The sequence below is a fragment of the Jaculus jaculus genome, chromosome 2 (assembly GCF_020740685.1).
Source record: "Jaculus jaculus isolate mJacJac1 chromosome 2, mJacJac1.mat.Y.cur, whole genome shotgun sequence".
Classification (NCBI taxonomy): domain Eukaryota; kingdom Metazoa; phylum Chordata; class Mammalia; order Rodentia; family Dipodidae; genus Jaculus; species Jaculus jaculus.
The window spans coordinates 20,539,201-20,567,178 of record NC_059103.1 but is presented as its reverse complement, the minus strand read 5'-3'; the positions used below and the strand labels follow the sequence as shown (position 1 = coordinate 20,567,178).

The window sequence follows — 27,978 nt, the reverse complement described above, 5'->3', positions numbered from 1 at the left end:
CTGTCATCTCTCCATGTAAGTGCTGAGGTGGCACATGAGCTAAAAACAAACATTTTAATGCGTAGGAAACTCGGGAGCCTTGCCTATGGAATAATGCATTTTGTTTCGTTTAGGTGGAAGCGAGGAGGTAATGATTATGACAGGTAACTTTATAAATACTGTTCTGACAGACACTGTAACGTGCCAGAGGCAGAAGGCCCCTGCAGTGGGATGTGTGAGGTAGCTTAAATTTCTTTTCTTAAAATGAACTTGGTGGCTTTAAATAATAGATGTTTACCTTCCAGGTTAAGCCTTAAATATTCCCATTTTCACTGAAACGGCATGTTTTCTAAAGGATAAAATTATACCCTGTTTGCTGCTTTCCACGCCGTATGAGAGCTCCCACAGCAGGGGTCCTGGGGGAGTTTTGAGGTGTCATTTTAAAATCATCTAACTCTAGCCAGACCAGGCTGGAGCCCCGAGTAGTTGAAGACTCATTTATATCTTCTTGTGTTAAGTTTCATAAGATGAGTTACTAAGTAACACAATTTGCCTCAGAAGCTCTTCCTTTCTTTTAACATTCTACTTTGTAAAACTATTTGAATCCAACACACAGTAAGGGTTTCTTCGTAGGTTCATTAAATTGCCAACAGTGGGCATCTGGCTCTTAGGAGTTGAGTGACCTGGACAGGTCTGTCTTGGTGTCCATCTTTACTGACCACTCCTTGCAGAAATCCCTGTTCTCATGTAAAAGGTTTGTGTAGTTAAGAAGGGAAAGGCGTCTTTATTACTGTAGAATTAGACAGTGCTACCAGGGACCACTGCCGCTCAAGGGTGGCAGAGGCAGTTTTCTGGAGCTGGTGGCCTTCGGGTAGGAAGCTGTGTGTTATCTACATACTCAGCTGGCCAGGCCCACAGTGGGTGGAAGAGGTTGGGGAAAGGCCTTGCTGTTGTCGCACACTCTACTTCATTACTGACTGAGGCTTCCTATCGCAGTGTCCCTGAGGAGGAAGACTAGGGACCCACTGTCAGCAGGGGCCCTCCACGCACACCCTTTGCTTGTAGCCCTAAACACCCGGCATAGCCCCCCCCTCCCAGGTCTGCATGAAGTTACTGAGTTCATGGATGTGGTGCCCAAGAGACAAAGCTAGAAACAAGTGCCTGACCCGCAGCTCCTACTGTAAGCTCAGAAAGACATCTTCTGGACCAGACCCAGAGACCAAAATATGTAGAATGCAGGTCTTTGAGCACGCATGTGCAGCAGCAGTCAGAAACAACACCATTGTTACCTCCGTCCACCGCAGTCAGCCCCACTCCGCTCTCGTAAAGAGCCCTCCCCGGGTGCTGTCAGAGCCTCCACTGACCATGTTGCAGCCTGTGTTTGACAGCCCTGGCCTTTAATCATTAATCAAAGGTGTTTGGAATACTGCCTAGAGACCCTGTCAGAGTCACCTGCTGGTGTCCAGGAGTGGGCTGGACTCAGATTCAGATGCATCGTAGCAGTCAGCACTTTGTCTTCGAAGCACAGATTTGACCACAGCTGTGGCATCTGCTGGGCCACGTGCCAGGTGTCAGTCATGGGCAGGTGGCCTGGTTCCGTCCACCTTGCCCACATGTGGGCTGCTGTGTTCTCTCGACCCAGCCTTGCCCTGCCTACTTATGGGAAGCTTTCCTGTCTCTTCCTCCAGGGGTGAGCTGGAGGTGTGTCCTGTCCCATGCCTAGCTCTCCGCTTATCGACTGTGCAGGCACACTCCGGAATGTCAGGCAGTACCAACAGGATTCTTTTCTGGGGACATGAATTCATAACTGTCTCCTCCCTTTCAGAAAGTCACACCAGGGACCAGATCTTTGACTAACTTTTTTTGGACTGACGTTTCCTGTGGTTTGAGTTACACGGTGGGTTGATGGTCACAGGGGTCTTGTGGCTGCTTTATACTCTTAGGCCCGACACCCGCATTCTTTTACTGGAGGGTCTGCCGGGCCAGAGAGTGGGCTCATGGAAAATTGTCCCAGCTTGCTTCATGAGGCTGCGGTTGGGGAACCAAACTTTTGCAAAAGCAACATGATGGGGTGTAGGATGAGCCCGCCTTTTCAAAGTTGTCAGTGGCTGTCACCTCAGGTTAATTCAACAGGGCTCAAAGGACAGAGCTCCTTCCAAGTGCATGCGGAGGTCTAGCGCCCCCTCCCCCCCAAGTAGAAGCAGTTTGCATTCACTTTTCAGTAGCAGCAGCAAGAAGAGGAGGAGGAGGAAGAGGGAGAGGATGAGGAGGGAGCCCTTTGGTGGGGCTCTTGCCCCCTCCCCCCCACACCTCTGGAGCTTACTGGAATAACAGCAAATCGCCAGGAATGCGCCCCACCGGCCTCTGATGCATGGAGAACACATTGCGGCCAGTGGCCCTGGCGCTGATAATTGAAGGAGAGGACGTAGGGGCGTACCTGTTTGAAGCGTGCGCTCAGTTCCCAGACCTTTCATCTAGAGGCAGGGTTGGCGCTGGCCGAGTGCCATGTGCTGGCGGATCACAGGAGCTAATGAAAGTCACGGTGCCTTGGCCTCGAGTAGTGAGCCGCTGGTTTGCATCAGGCCAGAGGCTGTGGCTGAGACATTGTGTGAGGGACATGTGAGGGGCCCGTGGCCCTGTAAAAACCCAATACCCACTGCCCACATCAAAATCTAGCAGCCACTAATTATACTGTCTGATTTTCTGCTTCCCATTTCCGGAGTTCATTGTTTTTGTTTTTGTTTTTTTTTTTAATTGTTGTTGTTGTTTATTTCTTTTTCCAACGTATTAAAGTGAAAATCACAAACCTCCAGCAGCCCAGGAAGAAAAACCATAAATGGGTAGGGCCGTGTGGGATCCTTGTGGCCCAGAGTCTTCGCTGTGTTATCTCCCTCTCTAAGAACTTGTGGTTCTGTTTGTTGTAGCTGGCATTTCTCACTGTGCCTTAAAACATCACCTTCCTCGCTGTGAGATTCCTGAGTTCTACTTGGTGCTTTCTGGTGGGTGCAGACCCTCAGTTAAAGTCACATTGCTAGCACATCCCCAAGCCCACCTCACCACTAGCTCGCCTCAAGCCACCACTCACTTGTTGAAGTCTGCTACCTACCATGTGGTCAGGCCATCTCTCTTCCTGTGTGCCACTCCCCCCCCCCCCACCCCATGGTGGGCTCAGGACTGAGCTGCTTTCAGTAAGGTGGCCCGTGGTGACCAGAGGAGGCTATACCAAGCCACAGAGCAGGAATCTCAAATCCCATCCCAGGAACTGGTGGTGTGTGTGTCATCCAACCCAGGCTTCCTTAAGACGACGGGACACTCTGGGACATGACAGGCATGGCCCATGGGCTGTGCAGCTCTCAAGACTGTATGGGACTATCTGGAGGCTGCTGGGGACCAAGCAGAGGTGAATAGGTCGTGCCCTTGGGCTGACTTCTCCCACTTACGTGTTATCTGAGATCCTTCTGTGTTTGGGGCCAGGGTCACCTTAGGCAGACACATCACCTGCCCCTCTGAGGACCTGCAGACCTTATCTGAGAACCCAGTGGATCTTAGAACTCTGCAGGGCTTCAAGTGGAGGCTGCCATCTCTGGACTGTTGACTTGATGGGCCTGTGGCACCTTGAAGTGACGATACTGCCATTGTCATACGTTTACCTCTAAAGCTGTTACTTGTCTGAAAACAAAACAAAACACAGTGTGACTATTCCATGGTCACAATTGCTGTTTTCAAAGTCTCAAAGTAGTTTAGTGAGAGGAGCCATCACAAGAATGATAGGCAAGTAAGTACAGCTCACAGGACCGAGCAGCTCACTGACCAGGCAGCATTAGAGCCCGTTCAGTGTCCTCCCCATCCTCCCGGAGCCACAGGCTTCATGTAGGGGCTGAGAAAAAGGGGTCGCCCCAGGTGAAATAGAATGTAGGGAGACCCTTTGCTGTCCACATTCTTTCTGAGGACAGGATGGCCCATTCAGACGTGGTTTTCCCGGCCACGTGACTTTTGACGTGGCGGTGCTGGAGATGGAGCCCTCACAGTCCTAATGACTGGCCATCATGAGATGGGAATGCATTTGGGGACACGGGAAAGCAAGGTTGGCACACCTGGGGTGACACAACTTTCGTGGCCTCACTCCTAAACTGGCTGCTTAGTACCCTGATGGGCGGCTGATGTCTAACATGCGGGCCATGTTTTGGGGTTTCCTCTGAAATGCGGGCAGGCCAGGGCACCCATCTATGGCTAAAGCACCCGAGTTACTGCGGGTCTGGTGTGCCACGTCTTATTCAAGTCCTGTGGATTTTGTGGCCTGGAGGGAGGCTCTGTGTACAGGCGGTCCTACTGTGTTGGGTCCTTGGCTGTCTGCAAAGATGCTGTGCCAACCTCACTCCACGGCTGGCATTGTCGGCCTGAGGCTGGCAGAGCAGATTGGGGGGTTGGAGAGGCACAGAAAGGGGGTTGGAGAGGCACAGAAAGGCCAGTCAGAGTGCACGCAGGCAGACGGGGAGCAGGGAAGACTAAGGACTGAGAGGTTCTTGCTGGACATGCGCGGCCCCTGGGCCTGGAAAGACGAAAACCTAAGAACATTCTAGGCTGTCACTGATGCTCGCAGTATGTGAGCACGTGCATATACACACGTGTGAGTGTGTGTGTGTGTGTACGCGTGTATATATGTTCACACTGCCTGTATGGGTGTGTGCATGTGGAGTGGTGTGCGATGTGTACATGGTGTGTGTATGTGGGGTGGCGTGCATGTTCACACATGTGCGTACTGCCTCTGTGGGTGTGCACATGTACACAGGTGCATCCATTGGAACACGCGTGTGTGTGTGTGTGTGTATGTTTGGAAATAGGATCAAAAGAGTTTGGATCCTAACCTGTGTGCCCCAGGGCCTTAAGAGTAATGAAGCATTTTTGTAAGTACAATTTTAAGAAGCACCAATATTATATTACACAGAAGCCAACTGACTGGGCACTGGTCACAGTTTTCCCTTTGAGCTAGTCTGCTGACAGACATCTAATTGACTCCCAGTTTGCGTGCATGGTGCTTAGTGGGAGTTTTTTATTTGTTCTCTTGCCAGCTACACGGTTACTTGGAAAATGAGCCGCTCACGTTACAGCTGTTCATCGGAACGGCGGACGACCGCCTGCTGAGGCCCCACGCCTTCTACCAGGTCCACAGGATCACGGGAAAGACCGTCTCCACCACCAGCCACGAGGCCATCCTGTCCAACACCAAAGTCCTAGAGATCCCACTGCTGCCGGAAAATAACATGCGAGCCATGTAAGCTGCGCGTGGGCCCTGCTCGTGGGGTGGGCTCGCTGCCCTGTTGCAGCGTCGGTCACACTGATCCCAGCTCCTGGGCCCCAGGCACTGTGGCTCGGGCCTAAACAAACTCTACGAGTCCTTATGACAACAGATTTGCTTCTTTCTAGGGTTCCAGGCAGTGTGTGTAGTGCCACCTACAATAAATGTCTCAATTACACAGCTGTAAACACTGCCCCCAGTATTGCAGCTAGCTCCTAAACACAACACCTGTTTACTTCTGACTGCAGCAATGCACATTCCAGGAATGGTTGCAGTGCAAACACTGGGAAGAAGGTAGGGAGGGCAGCGGCTCTGGATGGCGTCTTCGCTCTGAGAATCAACAACGGTCTGGCCTGCAGTCTGCCGGCCACACAGCTTAGACGCGACCTGGATAGTTAGCTGAAAACGCATCACATCCTTCTGAGCTGGGCTGTATCCAGTTCATCCCGTGACTCCCGTGTGCCGTGTACGTTGGCCCTCAACCGTGAGCAGAGAGAGTGCGGGCAGTTGTTCCCAGGGAATTGGCACTGCCCTGGGCCCTCAGTGGGAGACTGATAACCAGACAGGTGTGCAGATGAACGGGCCAAGGGTGAGGTGCCCATAACAAAAACATGAAGATAAGCGAAACAGGGAGTGTACCACAGGGCTCGGGGCCACTCTCCGTTGCGGGTCACAGACCGCATCTCTGAGGAAGAAGGTGACGTCCTGAGAGCTGAGCTGTCTTCAGGTTCAGCCACATGGTACCTTGGGCAGCACATAAAAGGGAGCAGTGGGGCAGGATGTTAAGCTTGAGGGGTCCGTGCGCTTTGAAGAGGCCAGTGTATCAAGAGTGATGTGTAGGAGGCAGGGCGGGTGGCAGGTAGGCTTGTGTCACGTAGGCACTCTGTGTAGATTTTGATAAGTTCTTTATAACTTCAAGTGCCCTGAGCAGAAGACAAAGGGAAGGCTCTCTCTCTCACACGTGCTCGCTCGCCCTCGCTCTCTCTCTCTCTCTCTCTCTCTCCCCCCACCCCATCAACTCCTCAGGGAATTACTCATGGTGCTGGTTTCAATCTCAGTCCTTGGGTTTGCTTCATAGCTGCAATCCAAGTTTCCCAAGGACAGATCAAGGTCAGAGAAGCTGAGAGGAGCCAGGCTCAGACTCCAGCCGCCGCTTTGTTCACTCTACCACGGTGAACTCCTTCAGTGGCAGGGGAGTGGGTACAACCTGCAAGAGACCCAGCCCTGGAGCTCTGGACAGTCCCTGAAGGCCACACTTGTGTCCGTGCAGAACGGCAGGGTCCATGTTCAACCACTTGGGTATGGGAGGCGCATATGCAGGTCTTCCGCCTCCAAGAGTTTACTCTGGGCTCTTAGCTTGCAGAGAAAGGGCAAGTGTTGGTTCTTATTACATCGAATATTTACACATGGAGCATTTTCCTGGGATCTAGGCTTGAGTGCAATTATGAAATCAAAGTTCCACGGGACCCTGGAAGAATAGAGTGTCACAAGAAAACAAGGGAGTTTAAGTGAGTGATGAAAATAATGGTCTAAGCCGGGCGTGGTGGCGCACGCCTTTAATCCCAGCTCTTGGGAGGCAGATGTAGGAAGATCGCTGTGAGTTCGAGTCTCTCACCCTGAGTCTCCATTGTGAATTCCAGGTCAGCCTGAGCTAGAGTGAGACCCTACCTTGAAAAACCAAAAAAAAAAAAAAAAAAAAAAAAAAGAAAGAAAGCAAACTAATATGGTGTAGCCCCTCAATGAGTCAGGCTGGAGTAGAAGCAGGATGCACAAGGCATGGCTCTTTCCTCTGCCTTTGCTCTGGTAGGTCTTCCATGGCCAGGGTAGGGGCCTGAGGTGTCTGAGACAGTTAAGTGCCTGGAGGGTCCTAAGTACAGGGCATGTCCACACAGCTGCTGAGTTCCCACCTCGTTGGCATGTGTAAATAATAGAGTTAATCTTACACCTTCGGGGCTTCTGGTGGGTCTGGGGTGTTCTGCAGGAGCAAACTGCCAGGTATGAGCCTAGTGGGTGGCCTGGGAAGGTAGGCTGGATGGCTTTTATTTTATTTTATTTTATTTTTTGTCATGTTCAGTGTTGGTCACTGAGTCAAAGTCATGGCCTTTTGTTTTGAGCAGCATAGACTGTGCTGGGATCCTGAAGCTCAGGAACTCTGACATCGAGCTGCGGAAAGGGGAGACGGACATCGGGAGGAAGAACACCAGGGTACGGCTGGTCTTCCGCGTCCACATCCCCCAGCCCAACGGTCGGACGCTGTCCCTCCAGGTTGCCTCGAACCCCATTGAATGCTGTAAGTAGTCCATGCCGGCCCATTCCCACGCCCGCTCCGTCTTGCCTGGTCTTTTCTTGTCTCTGCAGAGACTTGAGAAACGGAACTGTGCACGGGTGCATCCGTTTCCATGTGCATTTTCTGCGCGTGTTCCTCCAAGGAAACCCAACCTCTGTGTTGACCATAAGAGAACCTACACGGTCCCACACGCAAGCTGGGTGCTGGGCAGCCCCTACCCAAAGATCATGCCATCCCTGGGCCTGATGCCTATATTTGAATCCAAAGGAAAAAAAATTTGTCCTGAAACCAAGAGAGAAAGTTGTGTTGGCCACATATACATTCTCTCATGCTCAGGGAACCTAAGGAAACACAGTTTGATCTTGCTGCCATTAGACTTCCTGTTCTTCCTCCTCCTCCTTTTTCTTGCCCGTCTCTTCCTTAATCATTTTCTCTCTCTCCCTTCCTTCTCCCCCTCCTCCTCATTCCTCTCCCTTGTGTATATGTGTACTGCTGCTGCTGGGAATGGAACCAAGAGCCCCGTGCATGCCGGACAAGTGCTCTGCCACTGACCACACCCCAAGCCCCAAACCTGAATTTGGGAAACCCTGTGTGACTATTCATCTTCCCTGGTGGGGCCAGGTTCCTGTCTTTATTTATTTATTTATTTGAAAGGCGGGGTGGGGGGCAGAAATAGGTGGGTAAAGAGAGACAGAGACAGAGAGAAAATGGGTACACCAGAGCCTCCAGACACTGTAAATGACCTCCAGACGGTGTGACTCCTTGTGCATCTGACTTACGAGGGTCCTGGAGAATCAAACCTGGGTCCTTTGGCTTTGCAGGCAAGCGCCTTAATCACTAAGCCATCTCTCCAGCCCAGGTTCCTGTCTTTCTAATATGTGTGAGGACCACCAGCGTGGTCAGGGTCTTCCCGGCCCTTGGTGGCAGAGGAGGCCACTTCGGACAGCCTGGGGAGGAACAAGGGGTGTCTGCAGCCTTCCTGGGTATGGCTTGGCTGACCCTTTGTTAGCAGGCCGGGGTCACCACAACCCTTTTTGTCAGTGTCCCCTCCCATCAGGCTCTCTGAACCTTGCAGCCTTCCTCGCCCATCCTAAGAACATGGGGGTGAGCCTGACCCACGAAGGGCAGCAGATGGATTTGGTCAACCCTTGCATTCATTCCTGTCCGTTGCCTTGTGTACCATCCTGTCCCTCCTCCAGCTTCTCTGCCTTCATTGCCTAAAGGACAGAACACCCACTCCACGGGGTCTTCCATGCTGAACTCTGCCTTCTCTCCTTCTCTGTTGAGGACTCAAAGGAAGTACCAGGCGTGGGACCCTACATGAGGCCCACCTGTATGTCCTGTGTGTCCCCCATTCCTCTGAAATGAACTGGTCTTCCTCAGTCCCAAACACCAGAGCAGTATGGCCCTTATCCTGAGCTCTCTTCAGTCCTAAGCCATTCTGTCCCTTCTTGAAGCCCAGCACCCCCCCCATAAGTCCCCCGCACCTTCCCTGGGTTGCCTGACCACCAGAACCACCCATCAGCTGGTGCTGCCTTCCACACAGCTATCTGTGCCCCACTGAATCTCTTAGCTGCCTGCCAGAGCCCCTTTGCCACTCTCTACCTCAGCCCCAGTCCAGCATTCAGACTGCCTTTCCCACCTGGCTCTTCTCACCTAGAGTTCTCTCTGCCCTTCTGTGGAATGAGCTGTTCCCCCAGAACCCTTCTCTGAGGATGCTTCTGCTCTCTTCCCCATCCCTAGACCCAGTACCCCTGCATCAGCCCCTGTGTAGACACTTACCTGACTGGGCACACACAGTCCCTCACTTGTCCAAGGCTCAGTGTTAGGAGTCAGGGGCCTCACTCACTGTATGCAGTTTTGAGAGCAGTATTTCATTTTTACTTCAGATCGAGGGGCCAACTGTGCATCTGTTATTCTTAAAGAGACATGCCCTCAGTCCACCACATGATGTGGTGGCAAACTCTTCACAGAGTTCAAGGCCCTGGTCAGCCCTAGGGATTCTGAGGAGTCATATCAGATGGGAGTACCTGGGGCCCAGTGCCCCTGGCCAGAGTCCCCCTAGGAAGAGAAGACCTGACGCTTCTCCCTGTGACCTCTTCTGACACAGCCCAGCGCTCGGCCCAGGAGCTGCCCCTTGTGGAGAAGCAGAGCACAGATAGCTACCCCGTCATTGGCGGGAAGAAGATGGTCCTGTCCGGCCATAACTTTCTACAAGACTCCAAGGTCATTTTTGTGGAGAAGGCTCCAGGTATGTTCTTCAAGACAGGCTGTCTGAGCTAGATCTCGGGGTGCTGATGGAAACTGGCTTTAGAGGGCAGGGTGTGGGCTCTATACCTGCACAGTCTATCTGTGTGTGATGATCACAGGCAGGGGCCACAAAGGCTCTGCGTGTCCTGCGTTTTCATACCCCAGTGAGGGTTTTTTTATTTGTTTATTTGAGAGGAGGCACATAGAAAAAGGGAGAGAGAATGGGCACGCCAGGGTCTCCAGCCACTGCAAACAAACTCCAGACACATATGCCCCCTTGTGCATCTGGCTCACATGGGTCCTGGGGAAATCAAACCTGGGTCCTTCGGCTTTGCAGGCAGATGCCTTAGCCTTTAAGCCATCTCCTCAGCCCCTTAGTGAGTTTTTGTAGTACTGGAAGGCAGGTCACAGTTCATCTTTGGGGTTCCCCCAGGTCTTTTCTTTTGCATTTCATTGTCTGTATTAAGGAAGCCTGCTTGCTCTTGTGTTCTGGGTCTTCCGCTGCCTGGAGCGGGTACCCAAGTGTCGATGGGTGCCTGTCTTGAATGCTGCCAGCTGTTCCTTCCACTCTTCCCCTCTCTACTCTTCCCTCCGTGCTCCAGGGGTAGCTCCTCTGGCTCCTCCGAGAAGCCAGGCCCCTAGCTAAATGGCCAGTTAGTACCTGGCTGGCTGGAAGCATGGATCTTCCAACTTTCTTGGTGCTCATCTCGTGGATGCTACAACCCAGGACTGCTGTCCTCTTTGCCGCCAGGACCTTTGGTGACATAGCTGTGTGTGCGTGTGTGTGTGACTTCCATCCCCATCAGCCCTCAGAGGTCTGGTGACCCCCAGGACCTTCTGGGAGAGGACAGAGCACCGCAATGCCATGATCTCAACAGCGGCCTTGTGCTGACACTGGTCCAATCTGGAAATACCTTGTTTGGCCTCGGGTACCAGGGTAAGATTAGAGGGGTGAAGCGTCCCAAGACACCGTGTGCTCTCCTCACTCCAGGAGCCACTGTGCTGGTGTCTCCTGAGGAGGACAGTCACAAAGCCCTAGGCCGCCTGTCAGTCAGACACTGATGGCAGCTGCTCAGTTTTCCTGGGACAGTGGGAACCTCACCTGACTCCAGGTGAGAAAAGAGTTGTCAGAGCAGTGCTGATAAGAAGAGCCAGCTGGGCAGTTGCAGTTGCTGGGTCTAGGATGAAGAGTTCATGTCCACTGATAACTTGCTTTTTAAAGAAACGGGTGAGCTAGGCAGAGGCCTTTTGGACAGCTGCAGGCAGGTGTGCCCTGGTCCGGAGAGGACCTCCTCTCTCAGGTGGTTTTGTGGGCATGGAGCTGGATGGACGAGGCAAAGATGATACGGAGTTTTCTTTTGGCATCCAGGTCCCCAGCACAGGTGGCCCCCTGTCCTCTCCCAGGTAGCATTTCCTGGGGATCCCATGCCCCCAACTCAGATGGGCAGCCAGGGCAGCGTCCACACAAGGCTAGTATTTTGGAGTTTTTTTGTTTTTTTTTTTTCACACTTCCCAACTGGAATGTTCTTGGGGGCGGCCAGTACAGTACTTACTCTAATCACTGCAAAGCACTGAGGCATTCAGGCCTCCATAATAGGATCTTGATTTTTGTACCGTTCGCAGGAAACTTAAGCACTTCAATCAGCATGGGCATAGCACTCCTTCACGTTTAACCTGGCTTGCCTCTGTAATCATGCATATAATTGGAAAATATGCTTTAAATTATCGTGAAAACCCAACTCGGTGCGACGATAAGAAGAATTGGCAGTGCCCACGCCCTTCTCTGGGGAGGTTAATTCTGAAATCATTTGACCTTCTGAGTCTCAGCTATGTCTCTCTGTTGGATGGCAAGCGTCAGACATGGCGCTTTGCGCTCCGCACAGTGAGCCCTCTGTGATCAAACTAACGGGGGTAACAGGTGCTCTGGCAGCTCTGTCACAAAGCAGGCTGGGGCAGCTTTCTTGCCTGTCTGTGGATCTTCAGGCTGGAGATACCTTGGGAGGCGTCTTCCACAGAGGCCTTCCTATCCCTGGCCGGAGCCTCAGCAGCTCCAGCGAGGCCGGCCCAGCCATGACCAGTGGCAGGCAGCAGTGTCTAGACTGACGTCGTGTGGTATTGGGTGCAGCCTGTCGCCCACTAGATATACAGGCCTTGAGGTCACACAGTGGAGCTCCCAGGAGATGCCTTGGCTCTCCTCAGGCCTCCTCACTAAGCCAGGTGGTCAGCCACCGGTTGAAATAAGGCTTCCTTCCAAGGACAAAGGCCAGAGATTCATACTTGGGCATCAGAGGACGTTTTCAGGTGATGAAAGTTCATGGAGAGTCATCCTCCAAGAAGCTGAGGTGACAGGGGAGGCTGTGAGGGTGGTTGATAGCATGAGACATGACACGTCATTCCATACATCCTGACAGCATTGCAACCCACCAGCTCCAGACACTACAGACGCAAGGCGCAGAAGGTGACAGGCTCTCTGTTCCCCCAAGTATGGCTGTGTCTTCAATCAGTCTGTGAACTAGGACTCGTATTGGTGTGTGTGTTCATGCTGTGGCAACACAGAGAATCCCCCCCCACACACACACACCCAAGGGAGATGGGGCTCCTTCTGTTTGGGAGACAGACCTGAGGTGAAAAGAGAGTGTTGGTTTCTGAGCTCTCCAGGGTTGGACACTGCCCACCTCTGAATGCTGGCATTGGCTGTAGCTTCTCTGCAGAAATTCACTTCTGTTCGTCGTGGCATGTTGAAAGCCTGATTGGAGACTGTTTGAGCCTCTGTTGCTATTATCAAAGATGTGCCAAAATCCAGAGGTCCGAGCTCCTCGGGACCACTTTGTCTGCTGGTTACCATACAACAACTTGGTGGCTCAGTGGCAATTCTTTTGCTGGTCAGTGGACATCTGTGTGATGGGTTATCTACTGACCAGCACCACTGGCTTCTTCCTACAGCGCCCACTTTCCCTGCCAGGTCTCTTCAGCAGGGCAGTCTGATATTTTAGGGGAGGATGGAGAACCCAGGTTGCAAGGAAGAGGTTCTGGTTTTTGTTGGGCTCACGCCTCACACCACCAGGGTCAAGCGGACACTACACCAGGTGGACACATAGGGGGCACCACAAGACATTTCATCCCTACCGAAGCCTCTTCACCTGCTCAGAGCTGTGATTAAAGCCCCACCCAACACACCTTACCTTGCCTCAGAAATTCAGCACTGGCCAGCCCAGATAGATTCCCAACCTCCAACCCCACAGTCACCAGCCTCAAACCCAACACAGGCAGTCCCTAGCCCTAGACCCAGCACAGACAGACCCCAGCCCCAAACTCCAATATAAGCAGGTCATATCTGACTCATCTCGCTCCCCAACACCACTGTTCTCTGGGTGTCCCAAGTTTCAGTCTGTTCCAAGAAACACAGCCCCAGACCACACTGTGGCCCACAGCTCTGCTCCCCCAAGCTGTGACTCCTCTTCCATCTTTTGGGGGGGGTCTTGCTGTAAAGGACATTAGAGGAGAAGGCTGAAGGTGGGGCAGGCAGACGGAGTGTGGTGGAGCTTTCAGTGTGGTGCAGAGATGTCTCCTGTCTTGCTTTTGCTGGGCATAGGAAAGTAGACGTGGCCTGTACGAATGGCCATTTCCCACCCCTCAATTGGCATTAGATGTGTAAGGAAGACTCAGTGATAGGGATGGTATTCTTAACTTAACTCTCCTTGTTCTTGCAAAGCAGGGAGACAGCAAATGAGCCCTGGTGATAGCAAGAGAGAGGATGGAGCTCAGGACCGGAAGGTCCCAGGGCGGAAAGGACAAATGAGAACCTTTGTGCACATACGCACATGTGTGTGAGAGAAGGCACCATTACAGACTGTGGGGTCTGAGACACTCCCCTTGACTCTGGAGGATGGAGCCCAGAGCCACCTCATCGTCATGTGTCTGGGAAAAGCAGGGTTGGTTCCAAATCCTGACCCAGGTAGATAAGAAGACAGCCCAGGGAAGGGAGGCCTCGGGGCATCTGAGGATGGTATGGTCCCGTAGGACTTTGGATTCGAGAAGTACCTTGCTCTCTGACTCTTCTGGGGTTCTCAGCCTGTTTATTCATGGCAACCAGTTAGAAGGGATCAGCGTGAAAACCGCACCTGCTCCCAGCGAGAGAGAGCGCGGCACGATCTCAGTCTCCTGCCAAGCACAGTGCGGCCAGTGGGTCTTTTTTTTACCTTTTCATTCTTATCTGTTTTTTTGTTTTGTTTTTTTTTTTTTTGAGGTAGGGTTTCCCTTTAGCCCAGGCTGACATGGAATTCACTATGTAGTCTCAGGGTGGCCTTGAACTCATGGCGATCCTCCTACCTCTGCCTCCTGGGTGTTGGGACTAAAGGCGTGTGCCACCATGCCTGGCTTTTACTTTTTCATCTTTTTAAAGTGTGAACCTGTTTGTGCCCTTAGGCGTCAGGGTGAATGGTCTCGTGACAGAGAAGACAGTTTGCAGAAGGCCCTCAAGCCTCAGGCCACCTTGGGAGGTGGATGTAGAGAGTATCAGTGTGGAATTATGTCCCTGCATGGGGTGCATGGGTGTCACTGTGTTTATGTGTAAGTGAGTGCGGGCTGTGTGAATACGTATGTCAGTGCAGTGCATTGATGCATCATGAATCACGTGGCTGGCAGCATGTGTTTGGAGGAGGAGTTCATGTGTATGCCAGTGTTTTATGGTGTATCAGTACATGCGCACGTGTGGGTGAGGATGTGAGTGTGTCGGTATGGCTGAGCATCCTTTCGGTTCCTTGTGGCGTGTGCCAGGTGCCTGCATATGGGGGCAGGGCATCTCACATTCCCTGTGATCGTTTTGCCTCTTCCTACTGTGTGGCTATCACAGTTGGCCAAAATGGGGTCATGTCTCATCCACTGTGAAGGTGGAGGTGATGCTCACACAGTGAACACACCAGTAGTGGTCACATCAGCAGACAGTCTCCTGTCTCCTTAGTCTACATTGCATCAAGCCATGTGGACCCCAAGGCATGTTCTAGTTACCTGCTTCCTCAAGAATTTCTGGAAGTTTCCTAGATGCAGCTGCCACTGGCTTTCGGGCTCACAGAGTGTCTTAGAGTGCTGTTGGAACAACACACATCCTGAAGTCATGACCAGCATGTAGGAAAATGCCTTCCTCTTTCCACTTCCCTGGCCATGGTGCCCAGGAGGGACGGAGCAGAGGACAGTGTCCGCTCTCAGGCTCTGCGCGTCATCAGACCCACTCACACGTGCCAGCCTTCGTCATGGACATAAAAATACCACAGTGCTGACCTGGTCAGGCAAGGCTCCATGTAGCCACCACCTACTGTCACTCAGCAAGACTTGGGGAAAAAGTGCCCTCACAGCTGTGCCTCAAAGACATGCACCATGCTACGTGGTTCTGGAAGTCATTGACCTACCGAAGAAAGAACACGGGGACAGAATGGGTCCTGTCCTAAAGGCTTCTTATGGTTGGCTTCAGGGTAATGCAAACCTTCTTCGGTCATCCTCATAAACAGTGTTTCCAGGGGCCTTAGGAGGAAATGAACTTGGACAGAGGATATCTCAGCCCAAAAGACTCCCTGGAAAGATAATTCTCCCTCCAGTCCAGATGCTGATAGACTGGGCCTCCTTGGTGGGCTTCACAGGCAGCCTAGACCCCACCCTGCCTTGAGGTGGAATTCTCACCCACAAATGCGCATCAGGGCCTTCTGGCCCCTCTTCTTCCTTGAGTGTTTTAGGCTCACATTTAGCCGGCTCACTCACAATTACCTTGGATAACACCCCTTTGCTTATTGATCTTTGGTCCACGTACATACCGAGCCTCCCGGAGGTACAAGCCCATGGCTTTGTGGGCTGTTGGCTATGTGCCTAGGACACTTTGATCTCCCCCAGAGAAGTCTGTTTTCCGTTAGCAGTTCCATAGTGAGGATGTGGCTTGGAGTGTCCCTGAGCTTCCTGGAGATGCTCCCCAAGGCCATCACATGCTGGCCCTTTAGGGGGCAGGGCCTAGTGTTAGTGATGAAGTTATTGGGAATGTGTCCCTGAAAGGGACTGCGGGAGGTAGAACGAACTTAGGATGCGTGCACCCCCAGCTACTCTGTGGGTTATGCTGTTGTAAGGGCAAGTCCCTCCGGCTTCTTGACTGGCCACGGGATATCTTCCACATGCAGTCGCCCATGTGGTACCATCGCTGCCAGCCTACAAGGCCCAGCCTCAGGTGTTCTGTTGTAGCCGCAGAGAGCAGGAGAAGCAGTCAAACCCTCACAATCCCTAGCCAGGTACCCACCGTCAGCACCTCTGCACACTGGTAAGATGCTCCTGTCCAGAGCGGGCTTTTCTTATCGGATGGCATCTGTGCTCAAGGGTCTCACTTCTTTCACAGAACAGCGTTTTCATCCTCCAGGTAGTGGGAGGCACTTCTGTTCTTTTCTGCGGCTGACCAGCAACCCCCCCTGTGGCCAGACCATGGTTGGTTTGTCCATTCATCAGTTCATGGGTACCTGCTGTTTCCGTCCTCTGAGGTTGTCGTGGATGAAGGTTCCCGTGAATGCCTGTAAAGCAGGTCCTGTGTGGACGCCTGTGCCACCCTCCTGGCACATGTCTGGGTGTAAAATTGTTGTCACATGTCACTCTGCCTTTAGCCAACAAGTGCTGCCGGGCTGGTTTCCAAAATACTGGCCGGTCTTCTGCAACCTGGAGCTCTTCTGAGGAGGACAAGGCTGTTCTCCTAAGCCAAAAAGTCTCTGAAGAGCTGAGGGTTTTGTATCTGAGTATACTCAGATGGTACATGCACGGAAAGGTCAAAGGATGGGGGCCGCGTGCACACACACACACACACACACACACACACACACACACACACGGGCTTCTCTGTGTGCTGTGTGCCTCATCCGCCAAGTCCTGCCCCTCCTGTGCCCATCCAGCCCCTGCTAACACACATCAGTCCTACTTCTGCACAGTGCTGGGCTATTTGGACCTTCTCCAACCATTGAGGACAAAGGGCTGCAGACCCTGAGCTGTCAGAACCAGCCCTCCTGCCCCAGACTCCCGAATGCATTCGCTGGCTGCTTCTATGAATGGGAACTGGCTCAGCCCCCACCCTGGTGTGTGACCGGCCCGTGGGCCCGCAGTGGCGACAGCGTCCAGCAGCCTGTGGAGCCGCCTCAGACCCGCAGGCTGGCCGTGTGGAAACCTTGGGTGGGTGTGGTGGGGAAGCCTTTCCGATGACTCATGCTGAAGGGAATTCCCTAATGATTTGGAATATTTTTACTTCTGGACTGGGGCACAGTTTCCTACTGAGAACGCAGGAGCTCCTGATAAGACGGACACAAAGGCCCTTTCAGGATGGCCAGCTCCCTTCCTGGTAGAGGCTGAATTTTGAGCAGCATGGTGCTGGTCTGCCTCTGAGCCCAGGCACTTTGCCGAAGACCCTGTCAGCTGCTCTGACAGCCTGAAAACACGCCTCACAGCTGATGTCGACCGCCATGGAGAGAGGAGTTTTTCTGATGGTTTTCTGGACCCTTTGTCTCCTGATAGATGCAGCTATTGCCTGTGCCTTCTGACCTCAGTGCACAGTCGGCCTCAATGACCACAGTCAACCACGGTCCTTCGGAAGAGGCAGAGCCGTCGCTTGCTCCGCGCGCTGTGTGGCAACCACAGCCCTCGGGTGGGGGCAGGCAGTGCCTTGTGGGGCTTTCTGCCTCCCTTGCCCGAAGGAGAGGGCCGGGTATTAGAGATACCCACACCTTGGCGGCTCCAATGGGCCAGATTCTCAATGGGAAACTGTGCCATGCGTGGCCTGGCTTGGGGCAGTTGGGAGGCAGGAATGGAGCTATGACCCATTTGCTAGTGGTGACTGGGGTGCTGGGTAGGAGCTAGCCAGCCATGGTCCAGCAGCTCCTGGTGGCCCTTCTCAGGCTCTCTAATGGGGAGGGGGCATCTGCTACAGACCCCCCATGGCATGCCAGGGAAGAGGCATTTGTTTCCCTGTGTGCCAAGGTTGCCAGTTGGCTATTCCACCACCACACCTGCATTTTATTACATTTTTGCCATGTGGTTTGAATTGCAAAGGACCCCACTGGGGAAGCAACTGTTTGGAGTGCCTCTCTGCCCTTAGAGGGTACCAACTCCTGAGGGATCTAAGATGCCATGCTCCTTGCCACAGAGCTCTTCAGCTTCCCTCCTTCCTCTCCCAGCATATCCACTGTTCCGTCATGAGCAGAAGAAGGGCTCTATCTCCTCTAGATGGTTCTTTATAAGACTTCACCTTTGGCTAAAGCTTCCAGACTAGCAGATGCCACGTGGCCATTGATGTACGGGCAGTGACTAAGCTTCCCAGGGAACCAAAGTGAGGTGTGGCCTCACCCTAAGAAGATTCCAGAAGCTGTACTAAAGGTACCATGAAGACACTGCTTCTGTCTCATGAAAGGCGGTTTCAACTGTCTCAAGCACAGCTTGCAATTAGGCTGCCCAGCGTGAGTGTGGCGGGTGGGAGTGACACACAGGACCTGTCTCCACGGACCTCTGTGGCTACTTGAAAACACCTGTGACCATCGACAACACCTCTTTGCCAAAGTCCCATCGTGGACTGCTGATGGTATTTGGATGCTCTCAGAGGGATCAAGTGTGTTTTCAGTTTCTCTAAGGGGTGTGGACACCATTCCAGTCAAGTCCCACAGTGGGCTCATCTGGCTGGTGGTTTGCTCCAGGCCTCAGGCGTCCTGGAGGCTGGTGTGGCCTGATGAGGCTGGGTGGCCCTTGAGGCCTCTGGTGACTCACGTTTCCACCCTGAGCCTCCACCCTCCACCCACCACCCTGCCCAGCACTCGAGGCAGGCGATGGTGTCCGGTTTATCAGTAATGTAGGGTTTGTGACAGATAAATGGGGTGGAAGCAAAATTCCAGTGAGCATCTAGGATGCTCATCTGGAGAACTGGCTTCATGCTGGAGATGATAAAAGCTGGGATGGACATCCGTCAGTGGCTACCCAACTGTCCTCAGACCATGGGCTTGACAGAGGAACTGGGGACATGGAGCCCATGAGTGTCAGACACCCCTCCTCTAAGTGCTGGGCCCATATGTCCATGCCAACTGAGCACAATAAGTTCTTTCACTGTGCCTCTGGGAGCCTTTTATTTAAAAAAAAAAAGAAAGAAAAGAAAACGTGCAAAGGGCCACTGGGCTAAGGTGAAAGATGCTGTATATTTTGCATTTCTACACCCTGATGTGGCAAGAAGTAGTCAAAGAAAGGCTTTTCTGATTTCCTCGGCAGTTCCTCTGGGGAGAAGTGGGGCTGTGCTCTGACTCCTGCTCCCCAAACACACTGAGACTGGGGGAACACAATGCTGGGTGGCAGAGCCAGGCAGTGGTCTCGCCTCTCTTCTTCTCTCTGTTGGGACAGAATGACGTACAGGAATCCTTCTCTGACTTGTGTCTGGTCTGTTAAGATGCATGTGAACTTGGGCACAACGATGGACCACTGGGGCCACTCATGGCTGCGTGGGTGTTTTCTAACAGTCAAGTTGAAAAGGAGTTCTGGGCACGAGTCTTTGGGCTCCATTAGGCTTGTAGGGCCAGTACTCCAGGCCGGGCCAGAACATGCTGTCCTCTGCCCACTGGGGCTGTCCATCCATGGAACCCAGAGGGTGACCCTGACCAGACAGGCAATGTACTTGGCTCCTCATCCTCCCATCTCTGAGCATGGGTTTCTGGCTCACCTAAGAGGTTTTGGACACAGGTTTCCACTACACAGAAACAAGCTTCTTCCTGTCCTTTGTTCCAGATGGCCACCACGTCTGGGAGATGGAAGCAAAAACTGACCGTGACCTGTGCAAGCCAGTAAGTGCCCAGAACCCTGCAGTGGGGGAGGGGGCTGGGCTGGGGCTCTTGTTTGTTAAAGTGAAGCAATTTGTAAAAATAGACAACAGGCACTAAGAAAACACAACCATAAAGCCCTTGTCCAAACAAGTGGTGTCATTCTAGAGCAGGGACAATATCAATGAACGCAAAGACCAGAGACTGGACAAGGCTTGAGGCCTCTTTGCACTGGATTCACTTTGCTTTTCAAAGGCACCAGGAAGCAGCCACTGGCTTGAGTCACCTGGAATAGGGTGACGTATCCCCAGAGCAGCCACCTAGCAGGGACAGTTGTGCTTTGTCTGGAATCCTATCAACTTTGGCCAGTGGTGTGGTCCCATACAAATGGCTGCCCTTAGGAGACCTTGGTGTTTTAAGCCCTCTGTGTGGGTACCCAACACCTGCCTGGACATGCCATGTTGCCCACGTGACTTGTCAGCCTTTTCAAAGAATGCTTCAACTGCCCAGCAGACTCTTGTTTGGAACTTGATGTAGATGCAAGGGCAGACCTAACCGGATAGCTCAGATCTGCTGGTTAGTTTGCTAACGATCTGCTGTGAGCACGTGGTCTACCCATGGCTGATGTTCCAAGTCTATGTCTCCTATCTGCCCACGGACTGGCACTTTCTGGCATTCCTTCTTCGCCATCACATTTTCATAGCTCCATTTGCACAAAGTGGGTACCTTAGCATATTTGTTATTTGTAATTGGCTAATTGTGGGGGCCAGTTGAGTCGGAAATCACTAATGCTTCTCCAGCTGACTTCAGATGGCTCCCATGATCCATACATATTCCTCCAGCCGTTAGCCCTTAACTTTCAACTTCATGTTTAAAGTGACTATCTTGGAGACAGAACACAATCGGATCTTACCTGTTGGCTCACGTCTGTCTCCATAATGCCAACAGTGACTTTCATTGGTACATTGGCCCCTGGATGTTCAAAACAATGATGGATAAAGTTGGGTTAGAAATTGGCACCAAGTTCTCTGCATGTTTTCTCAAGACTTTGAAAAACATCACACACCATGGTCAGCAAGTAGGTTTTAGAGGCCAAACTCTATTGCTCAGTCTGCTAGCCATTGTCAGAATGACTGAAAAGACCTTCCCATGAGGGGGGGTTGGTGGAGAGCCTCCAGCATGTTCCCGATGTGTAGGAGTGGAGGCGAAATGACTCAGAAACCTTGTGAAGATAAAGAATGTTTTCCTCCTGGGCCATTCATGGAGACTGGGCAGCATCCAGAGTCCTGTGAACAGACACATGGCTAGGGGGGTCTCACCAAGTAGAGGGGTTATCCTGCCAGCATAGTGCTCACCTGGGGCATTTGCTTGATTTTTTTTGTTGTTGTTGTTGCTACGGGCACAAGCCACCTCCCTTTCCTCACAGGTGACTCTGTCCGAACTCTGGGACTTCAGCTCCAATTCCAGGTGCTGACCCACTCACTCTCCAGTGCTTGTCAGATGAAAAGACCCTCCCTGGCCCAGGGTGAAACCTATTTCTTGGAGGGACTCACCCTCAGTGCCTGGCTTCCTCCCTCACTCTTGAGGGGTCTTTATCGGCCTCCGTCGTGTTTCTTGACTTCATCCAAGAAGCCTTCGAGGACATACTGGAGACAGAAGCAGGGCGCACACATGTCTGAGCTCACACACGTGCACATATATACACACACATATGTGACATTTGAAAGTGTTTTTAATGGGCCTTTGCTGTGCTTGTCGTTTTGTATTATGCATAATCAAGGGCATGGAATTAATTAAGAAGCAGGTTCTCCTAAACTTAGTCATGGGTTATTGGTGCTGGTTCCTTTCCACCTTTCCTGTGCCTACCTTTCTCCTGTTCCATTTCCTTTCTTGTATACTTTTAAGTTTTTATTTATTTGAGACAGACAGAGGGAGGAAAGGGCCGAGAGAGAGAGAGAGAGAGAGAGAGAGAGAGAGAGAGAGAGAGAGAATGGGCGCAGCAGGGCTTCTAGCCACTGCAAACAAACTCCAGAAGCATGCGCCACCTTGTGTATTACGTGGGACCTAGAGAATTGAACCTGGGTCCTTAGGCTTTGCAGGCAAGCACCTTAATCACTAAGCCATCTCTCCAGCCATTTACTTATTTATATTCATTTATTTATTTTGGTTTTTCGAGGCAGGGTCTCACTCTAGTTCAGGCTGACCTGGAATTCGCTAAGTAGTCTCAGGGTGGCCTCAAACGTACGGCAATCCTCCTACCTCTGCCTCCCGAATGCTGGGATTAAAGACATGCACCATCACGCCCAGCTTATTTATTTATTTATAAGCAGACAGCGATAGAAGAGAAACAGAGGAAATGGAGATGCCAGGGCCTTCAGCCACTGCCAACAAACTCCAGGTGCATGTGCCACTTTGTGCCTCTGGCTTTATGTGGGTACTAGGGAATCGAACTTGGGTCGCTAAGCTTTGCAGGCAGGCACCGTGACCACTAAGCCATCTCTCCAGCCCATCCTTTCCTGTATTTAAGAGGCCGCGATCCCATGGAAATGGTGTGCTTATCATATGGCCTGTCCGTGTAGAGAGGGTTGAAGTGTCTTGGCCTACACCCGAATCATGACACAACCCTCTCTAGTCATGTGGATCTGCAGACATCGAGCTGAGTGATGCGCTGCCCCCCGGGCCTCGGCATGTGCCTTCCATGTAACTGCATCTGTGGATGCCTCCGTGGCTCATTTTTGCTTCCCCTTGAGCAGCAGCATCATGTTCCCTCCCTTTCTGTGTCTTCTCATTCCTTGCATTCTGAAGTCTTAGTTTTGTAAACTCCCGGGGGGGGGGGGTCACTGAGCACCAGCTGTATACAGCAGGGTTGTCTGCAGTGTCCTTCAGTGTGATGAGTCTTCAGAAACTGTGGGTGGCACCTTTCATCTGTCTGTACCCAGCCAAACCACCAGGAGCTGGGCAAAGCCCAGACCAGCTTTGCCGCAGCTATGGGCGGCCTCCTGCAAAGGCAGGCATGCCATGGGGCGTGGACAAGTACAACCGAGGCTCCATCATCACCTTTGCGTATCAGCTCCATCTCTTTCAGGTCACTTTAAAAAAATATATATATTTGTTTGAAGCCAGGCATGGTGCTCATGCCTCTAATCCCAGCACCTGGGAGGTAGAGGTAGGAGGATCACAGTGAGTTTGAAGTCATCCTGAGGCTACATAGTGAATTCCAGGGCAGCCTGAGCTAGAGTGAGACCCTACCTCAAAAAACCAAGATATATATATATTTGTTTGTTTGCAAGCAGAGGGAGACAGAGAATGGACATGCCAGGGCCTGTAGCTACTGCAAAGGAACTCTAGGTGCATGTATCACATTGTGCATCTGGCTTTACATGGGTATTGGGAAATCGAACCTGGGTCGTTAGGCTTTTTACGTCTTAACCACTTAGCTATCTCTCCAGCCCCCAGGTCATGTTTAATAATGGGACAAAGTACCCAGGCAGAACACCTCCATGTCTTTGCTTGTTTCTAATGAATGGGGAAGGTAGCATAACAACCAAAGCCGGTTGCCAGAGTGAGTGTGCCTCAGGGGATGGAGCCCAGAGGAACAGAGCCCAGAACGCCCTGGAACCAGGTCCTGCCCTGGCGCTGGTATTTGAAGACCTCCTGAGTGGCAGGCTTCATCTGTAATGAAATATGTTGGACCTGAAGTTTTCTTTCAGATTTCTCTTCATAACATTCTGAGGTTTTATTATTAGCAAGACTCAATAAAGTTTGCTACAATTGATTTTCTACCATTTTTACAAGCTATGGTTAATGACTTTAACAAAAGAAACGATACAATGGATTTCTTTCTGACATAGTTATCCCCTGCTTGTTAAACTAAAATAATCACACCTTGAGAAACAAAATGAAGAAAGTTTATGAATTTGAAAGCACTGCTCTTCCCCCTCACCGTCCCCCCCCCCATAGAAATCAGGTGCAGAGGTTGGCAAGGCTGGGCCCCCTTCAGGATGCTGTGCCGTATTTAGGGTTCAGCTCCAGGACTCCCTCAGCTCACTGTTGCATTTGGCTGTTCCCACCCAGTACCAAGTATCCATGACTTATATTTTATGTTTGTTCTTGAAATAGTAGCCTTTGTAAAAAAAAAAAAAAAGTTGCAGATTTTTGTTTAAAAACAAGAGCTGGAGTGATGGCTTTAGCAGTTAAGGTGCGCTTGCCTACAGAACCTAAGAACCCAGGTTCAGTTCCTCAGTACCCAGATGCACAAGGTGACGCATGCGTCTGGAGTTCATTTACAGTGGCTGGAGGCTCTGGCATGCCCATTCTTTCTCTGTCTGCTTCATCCTCCCCCCCTCTCTGTCTCTCTCCCCTCTGTCAAATAAATGAATAAATTAAATATTTAAAAAACATTAAAGAATCAAAATAACAATGAGTATAAACTGCCGAATTCCACCTCCCCTGGGCTTAGTGCTGTCCTGTCTCCTTCATTTTGAAGGAATTTGGGATTCTGATGAGGCACTGTGGCCATTACTGCAATGCCTTTCCCCAGGGATGGGGTCTCCAGGAAACACCTTCTCCCATGTCACCAAGAAGCACCTACTTCAAGTTGGCAGACGGCAGTTCTTTTTGTCTGAAGGTCACCAAGCCTTGGGTGTTACAACAAACACAGGCCTTGGGGTCTTCTACCCCAGTGGCAGCAAGGCACACTGCTTGCTGACAAATGCTCACAGGTGGCGAGTCCAGAATATCGCCTCTTGAGCTCAACTCCACCAAGAAGGTCTCCCAGCTTCTAGACCTGTGAAGAAGCCAACATACCTCTTTTCCCCATCGGCACTTGGGATGTTTGAGTCTGGTCTCACATGGAAGCCATTGTCATGGCCCAGTTGATACTAAGCAGAGGCCCCATGTGGATGGTGCCTTAGTACAGAGTATTCCTAGTCTGCAAGATGCTCACTTTGTTCTCTCTCTCTCTCTCTTTTTGCATATTTTCTCACCAGAATTCCCTGGTGGTTGAGATTCCACCGTTCCGAAACCAGAGAATCACCAGCCCCGTCCAAGTCAGTTTCTATGTCTGCAACGGGAAGCGGAAGAGAAGCCAGTACCAGCATTTCACCTACCTTCCTGCCAATGGTAACGCTGTCTTTCTAACCTTAAGCGCTGAAAGTGAGCAGAGAGAATGCTTTTTCTAAGCCGAGGAGGCTGGGAGAGGATTTTTGCTATGGAGCGGTATTGGCTGTGTTGCACACTCACGCTGCCACGCTAGCCTGATTAACAAGAGCCACCCGGCCACCCCCTCAAAGAAAAGACAAGCCCGGGTGTGTGCCCTCGGGATTGGTGGCGTGCTGTGGTGATCACCCCCCGCTGGCATTCTTGCACCCCGTGACTCAGAAGCTCAGGCGGTCTGGCTGTGGATCTGTATCCTGTTAGCCTTTGAGGTGGAGAAGCGAATGTCGCAGGTAGCTTCAAAACTTAATCCCTTGCTGTTCAGCCCCAAGGCCAGCACCTGCCACGGCCGTTAGGGAACACATAAACAATCGTGTCCTCATGGTGATGGCTCCACATAGCACGAAGTTCGTCTCCACTGAATTATATCGTTCCCCTGTGCAGTTGCTCTGTTCAGTTAACATATTTTCGAGACAGCTTTTTTTTTTTTTTTTTTTTTTTTTGGTGTTTTTGGAGGTAGGGTTTTACTCTAGTCTAGGCTGACCTGGAATTTACTATGTAGTCTCAGGGTGGCTTTGAACTCACGGCGATCCTCCTACCTCTGCCTCCTGAGTGCTGGGATTAAAGGTGTGCGCCACCACGCCCGGCTGAGACAGCTTCTTTTCACACCAAAACATTCGGCTTACCTTTTCAGTGTTTTTTTCTTTTTAGGGTGTTTTCTTTAAGAAAATCCCTTTTTTATTGTTTTGGGTTTTTTTTCTTTGTCTATTCCCCAAGCTAGAAAAGGTTATGTCCTGGGCATCCAGGGCTTCCTGTGTGGCAGAGGTCACTGTCCTGTGGCAGGATGTGTGTGTGAAAGCAGAGTGGGTTGCCATCCTGAGTTCTATTGTATTTTGGGTATGCTCAGCTATGTCAACAACCTTTTTATATTGTTGCTTTTTTTTCTTAAAAACTTAAGCAATTCATATAATTTAAGAGGGAAATTATACACTAAAAACTACTTGTGAAAGCAGCCACATTGCTATCTTAGTAAAATTGAGATTTTTTTTAAAAAAAAAAAGATCAGTTTTCTCAAAATGTAAAAGGCCTTTGTAATGGGGCTAGATAGTAAGAAAGCCCTTGGATGTCAAAATTGGTATTAAAATGCTGGGATCAATTATCTCATCAGGCAAATCCTATATAGAAATGTCTTTCGAAACTAGGATTTTTGTTCAGGACTCATGCAAAGACATCTATAAGAAGCACTATAAGAAACGCCACGGGTGACCCTCCGCCTGGCTGTCCACAGTCACATCCTGTGACTGCTCTGTGGTTTAAGGGACAGCTTGCTCTTGTTTCATAAGCCAACCTTTCTTGGAATAATGTACAATATTTGCTATGAAAGAAAATATTTAGTCTTTTTTAAAATGTGCAATGATTGTGTTCTAATTAAACTTCAAGCATGGTCAACCAAAAATCGAATATTGTAAAGAAAGCCTAGGTTTTATAAAGAAAAAAAAAAATCACACTCTAAAGCAGTGTAGAAAATAGCATGAAAATTTACTTTCCCCTTGTTCGATAGCACACTGTAGCCCTGGCGGCAGGCTTACATGGTGCCAAGGTTTAGCACACAGCTCACAGTATATCTGGTGGAGGGGCCTGCCTGTGTACTGTGTACACTTCACAGGTGGGAGGCTGAGGCCCCAGAGCCTTGTGGCTGAGATCTCGAAGCTGGTAGCTGAGCCTGCAGCTGCCTCCCCCACCACACCCCACCCTGACGCAGCCAATTCCTGCCAACTGATCGCCCCTCTGTTGGTCCTCCACCCCTGCCTCCGCCCCATTCATCTACTGAACCCCTCCCTCTGCCCGTTGTGTGCCCAGCAAGGCTCGTGTGTGGAGCTCAGGTCTTCCTCAGCCCCTCCTGGGCTCAGCCGTCTGGTCCTGACCTCCCTTCAGCCTCCTTGTCCTGCTCTCCTGACTTTTGCCTTCAGCCCCAAGGTGGCTGCCAGCCTCTGGTCTGGTCCCAGGGGCTGCGACCATGTTCCAAATACCACCAAGAGTGTGAGCTCCGTCAGAGAGACTTGGGCCACCATAGATGGGGGTTGGATCCCCAGCGTTCCTCAGCACCTGATGCCTGGCTGGCTCTCAACGTGTGCTTCTTTCAAATAAATAAACAAGCAGATGGCAAACCCCAGCTCCGGTGTTCCGTATTCTGTCTGATGCTTAGCGCTGTCTGCAGCTCTGGGACCATTTCTCTGTGGATGCTGATGCTCAGAGATGGCCGTCGCTCATACTGCCCGACATTCTCATTTATGTCTTGCAGTCTCATGGGGACAGATTGAGAGGGCTCTTAACAAACCTAGTTGTGTGGTACTTTGGGTTAGCTCCTTAGGCACAGGTTGTGAGGTTGTAAGCACCCCCGCCCCCCCCCCCCCGGGGCTTCGCTGAATCATTAAGAGGGTGTCGTGTGCATTTGGGCTGTGCGTCTTTGGCTGTTGCTGAACCACTGCAGTCGGGCAGGTTCCCCTTAAGCTCATAAAATGTGCTGTTGAGGTAAACGAGAGAGCAGCAATAAATCCATTCAACCCCACCTGTGAAATTTATTTTCATGCACAGAAATGTAGAATCAAGTCTCATTTTGGGCAGCCTTCAAAATTAGGAATAAGGATGCCTCAAGAGCTGACATCAGGCACTACCTCATCTGGGGAAAGGGTCTGTTACTGTGCACACCATTCCCCCCCCCCACATCAGCCACTCTTAAGTTTCAGGGTGCTTGAAATCAAAATGCCCAAGTTGTTCGATGGCTTGTGAGGAGGGAGGACATCTCTGTGGCCACCAGCCTTCTGCACTTTCGTCTGAACACTAAAGTTGCTGCCTGATGCCTCAGAAGCAGATACACCCAACTGGATGACACTCAACCGTGTCCTCTGGCCCCATTTCCTCCTCACTTTCCAAGTGAACTGCGACAGTGATCAGATGACAGAGAAATAGGCTGAATGTGTCGGGCTTCTGGTTTGCGGGACTGATGTCCTTGGCGCATAGTCTGTGGTGGCCTTGGAAAGAGAACCGGGCCAGCCTGTCCACCCCAGGGATAGTCGGGGGTGGGGGTTGTCTAATGAAGAGAAGTTTCCACTTGAGTATAAAACTCTGTAAAGAGAAGGAGCACACCCCGCTGGAAATCCTGCACCGGCTCCTCTGGCATCCCTGGGATAGCCATTAGGCACAGATGACAA

The 27,978-nt window shown here is 51.4% G+C and overlaps 1 protein-coding gene across 3 annotated transcripts in view; it reads left to right on the top strand.

Annotated features, from left to right (window-relative positions):
* Nfatc1 (nuclear factor of activated T cells 1) overlaps positions 1–27,978 on the top strand; it is a 126,616-nt gene that overhangs the window by 46,941 nt on the left and 51,697 nt on the right. For 2 of the 3 annotated variants that reach the window (XM_045143022.1, XM_045143023.1), the window contains exons 4-8: positions 5,049–5,251; positions 7,393–7,565; positions 9,673–9,813; positions 19,581–19,636; positions 24,601–24,733. In XM_045143022.1, coding sequence (XP_044998957.1) covers positions 5,049–5,251; positions 7,393–7,565; positions 9,673–9,813; positions 19,581–19,636; positions 24,601–24,733 — 706 coding nt within the window. Of the gene's footprint in view, positions 1–5,048; positions 5,252–7,392; positions 7,566–9,672; positions 9,814–19,580; positions 19,637–24,600; positions 25,244–27,978 lie in introns of those variants that run through there. The other variant, XM_004662635.2, reaches the window with a different exon arrangement.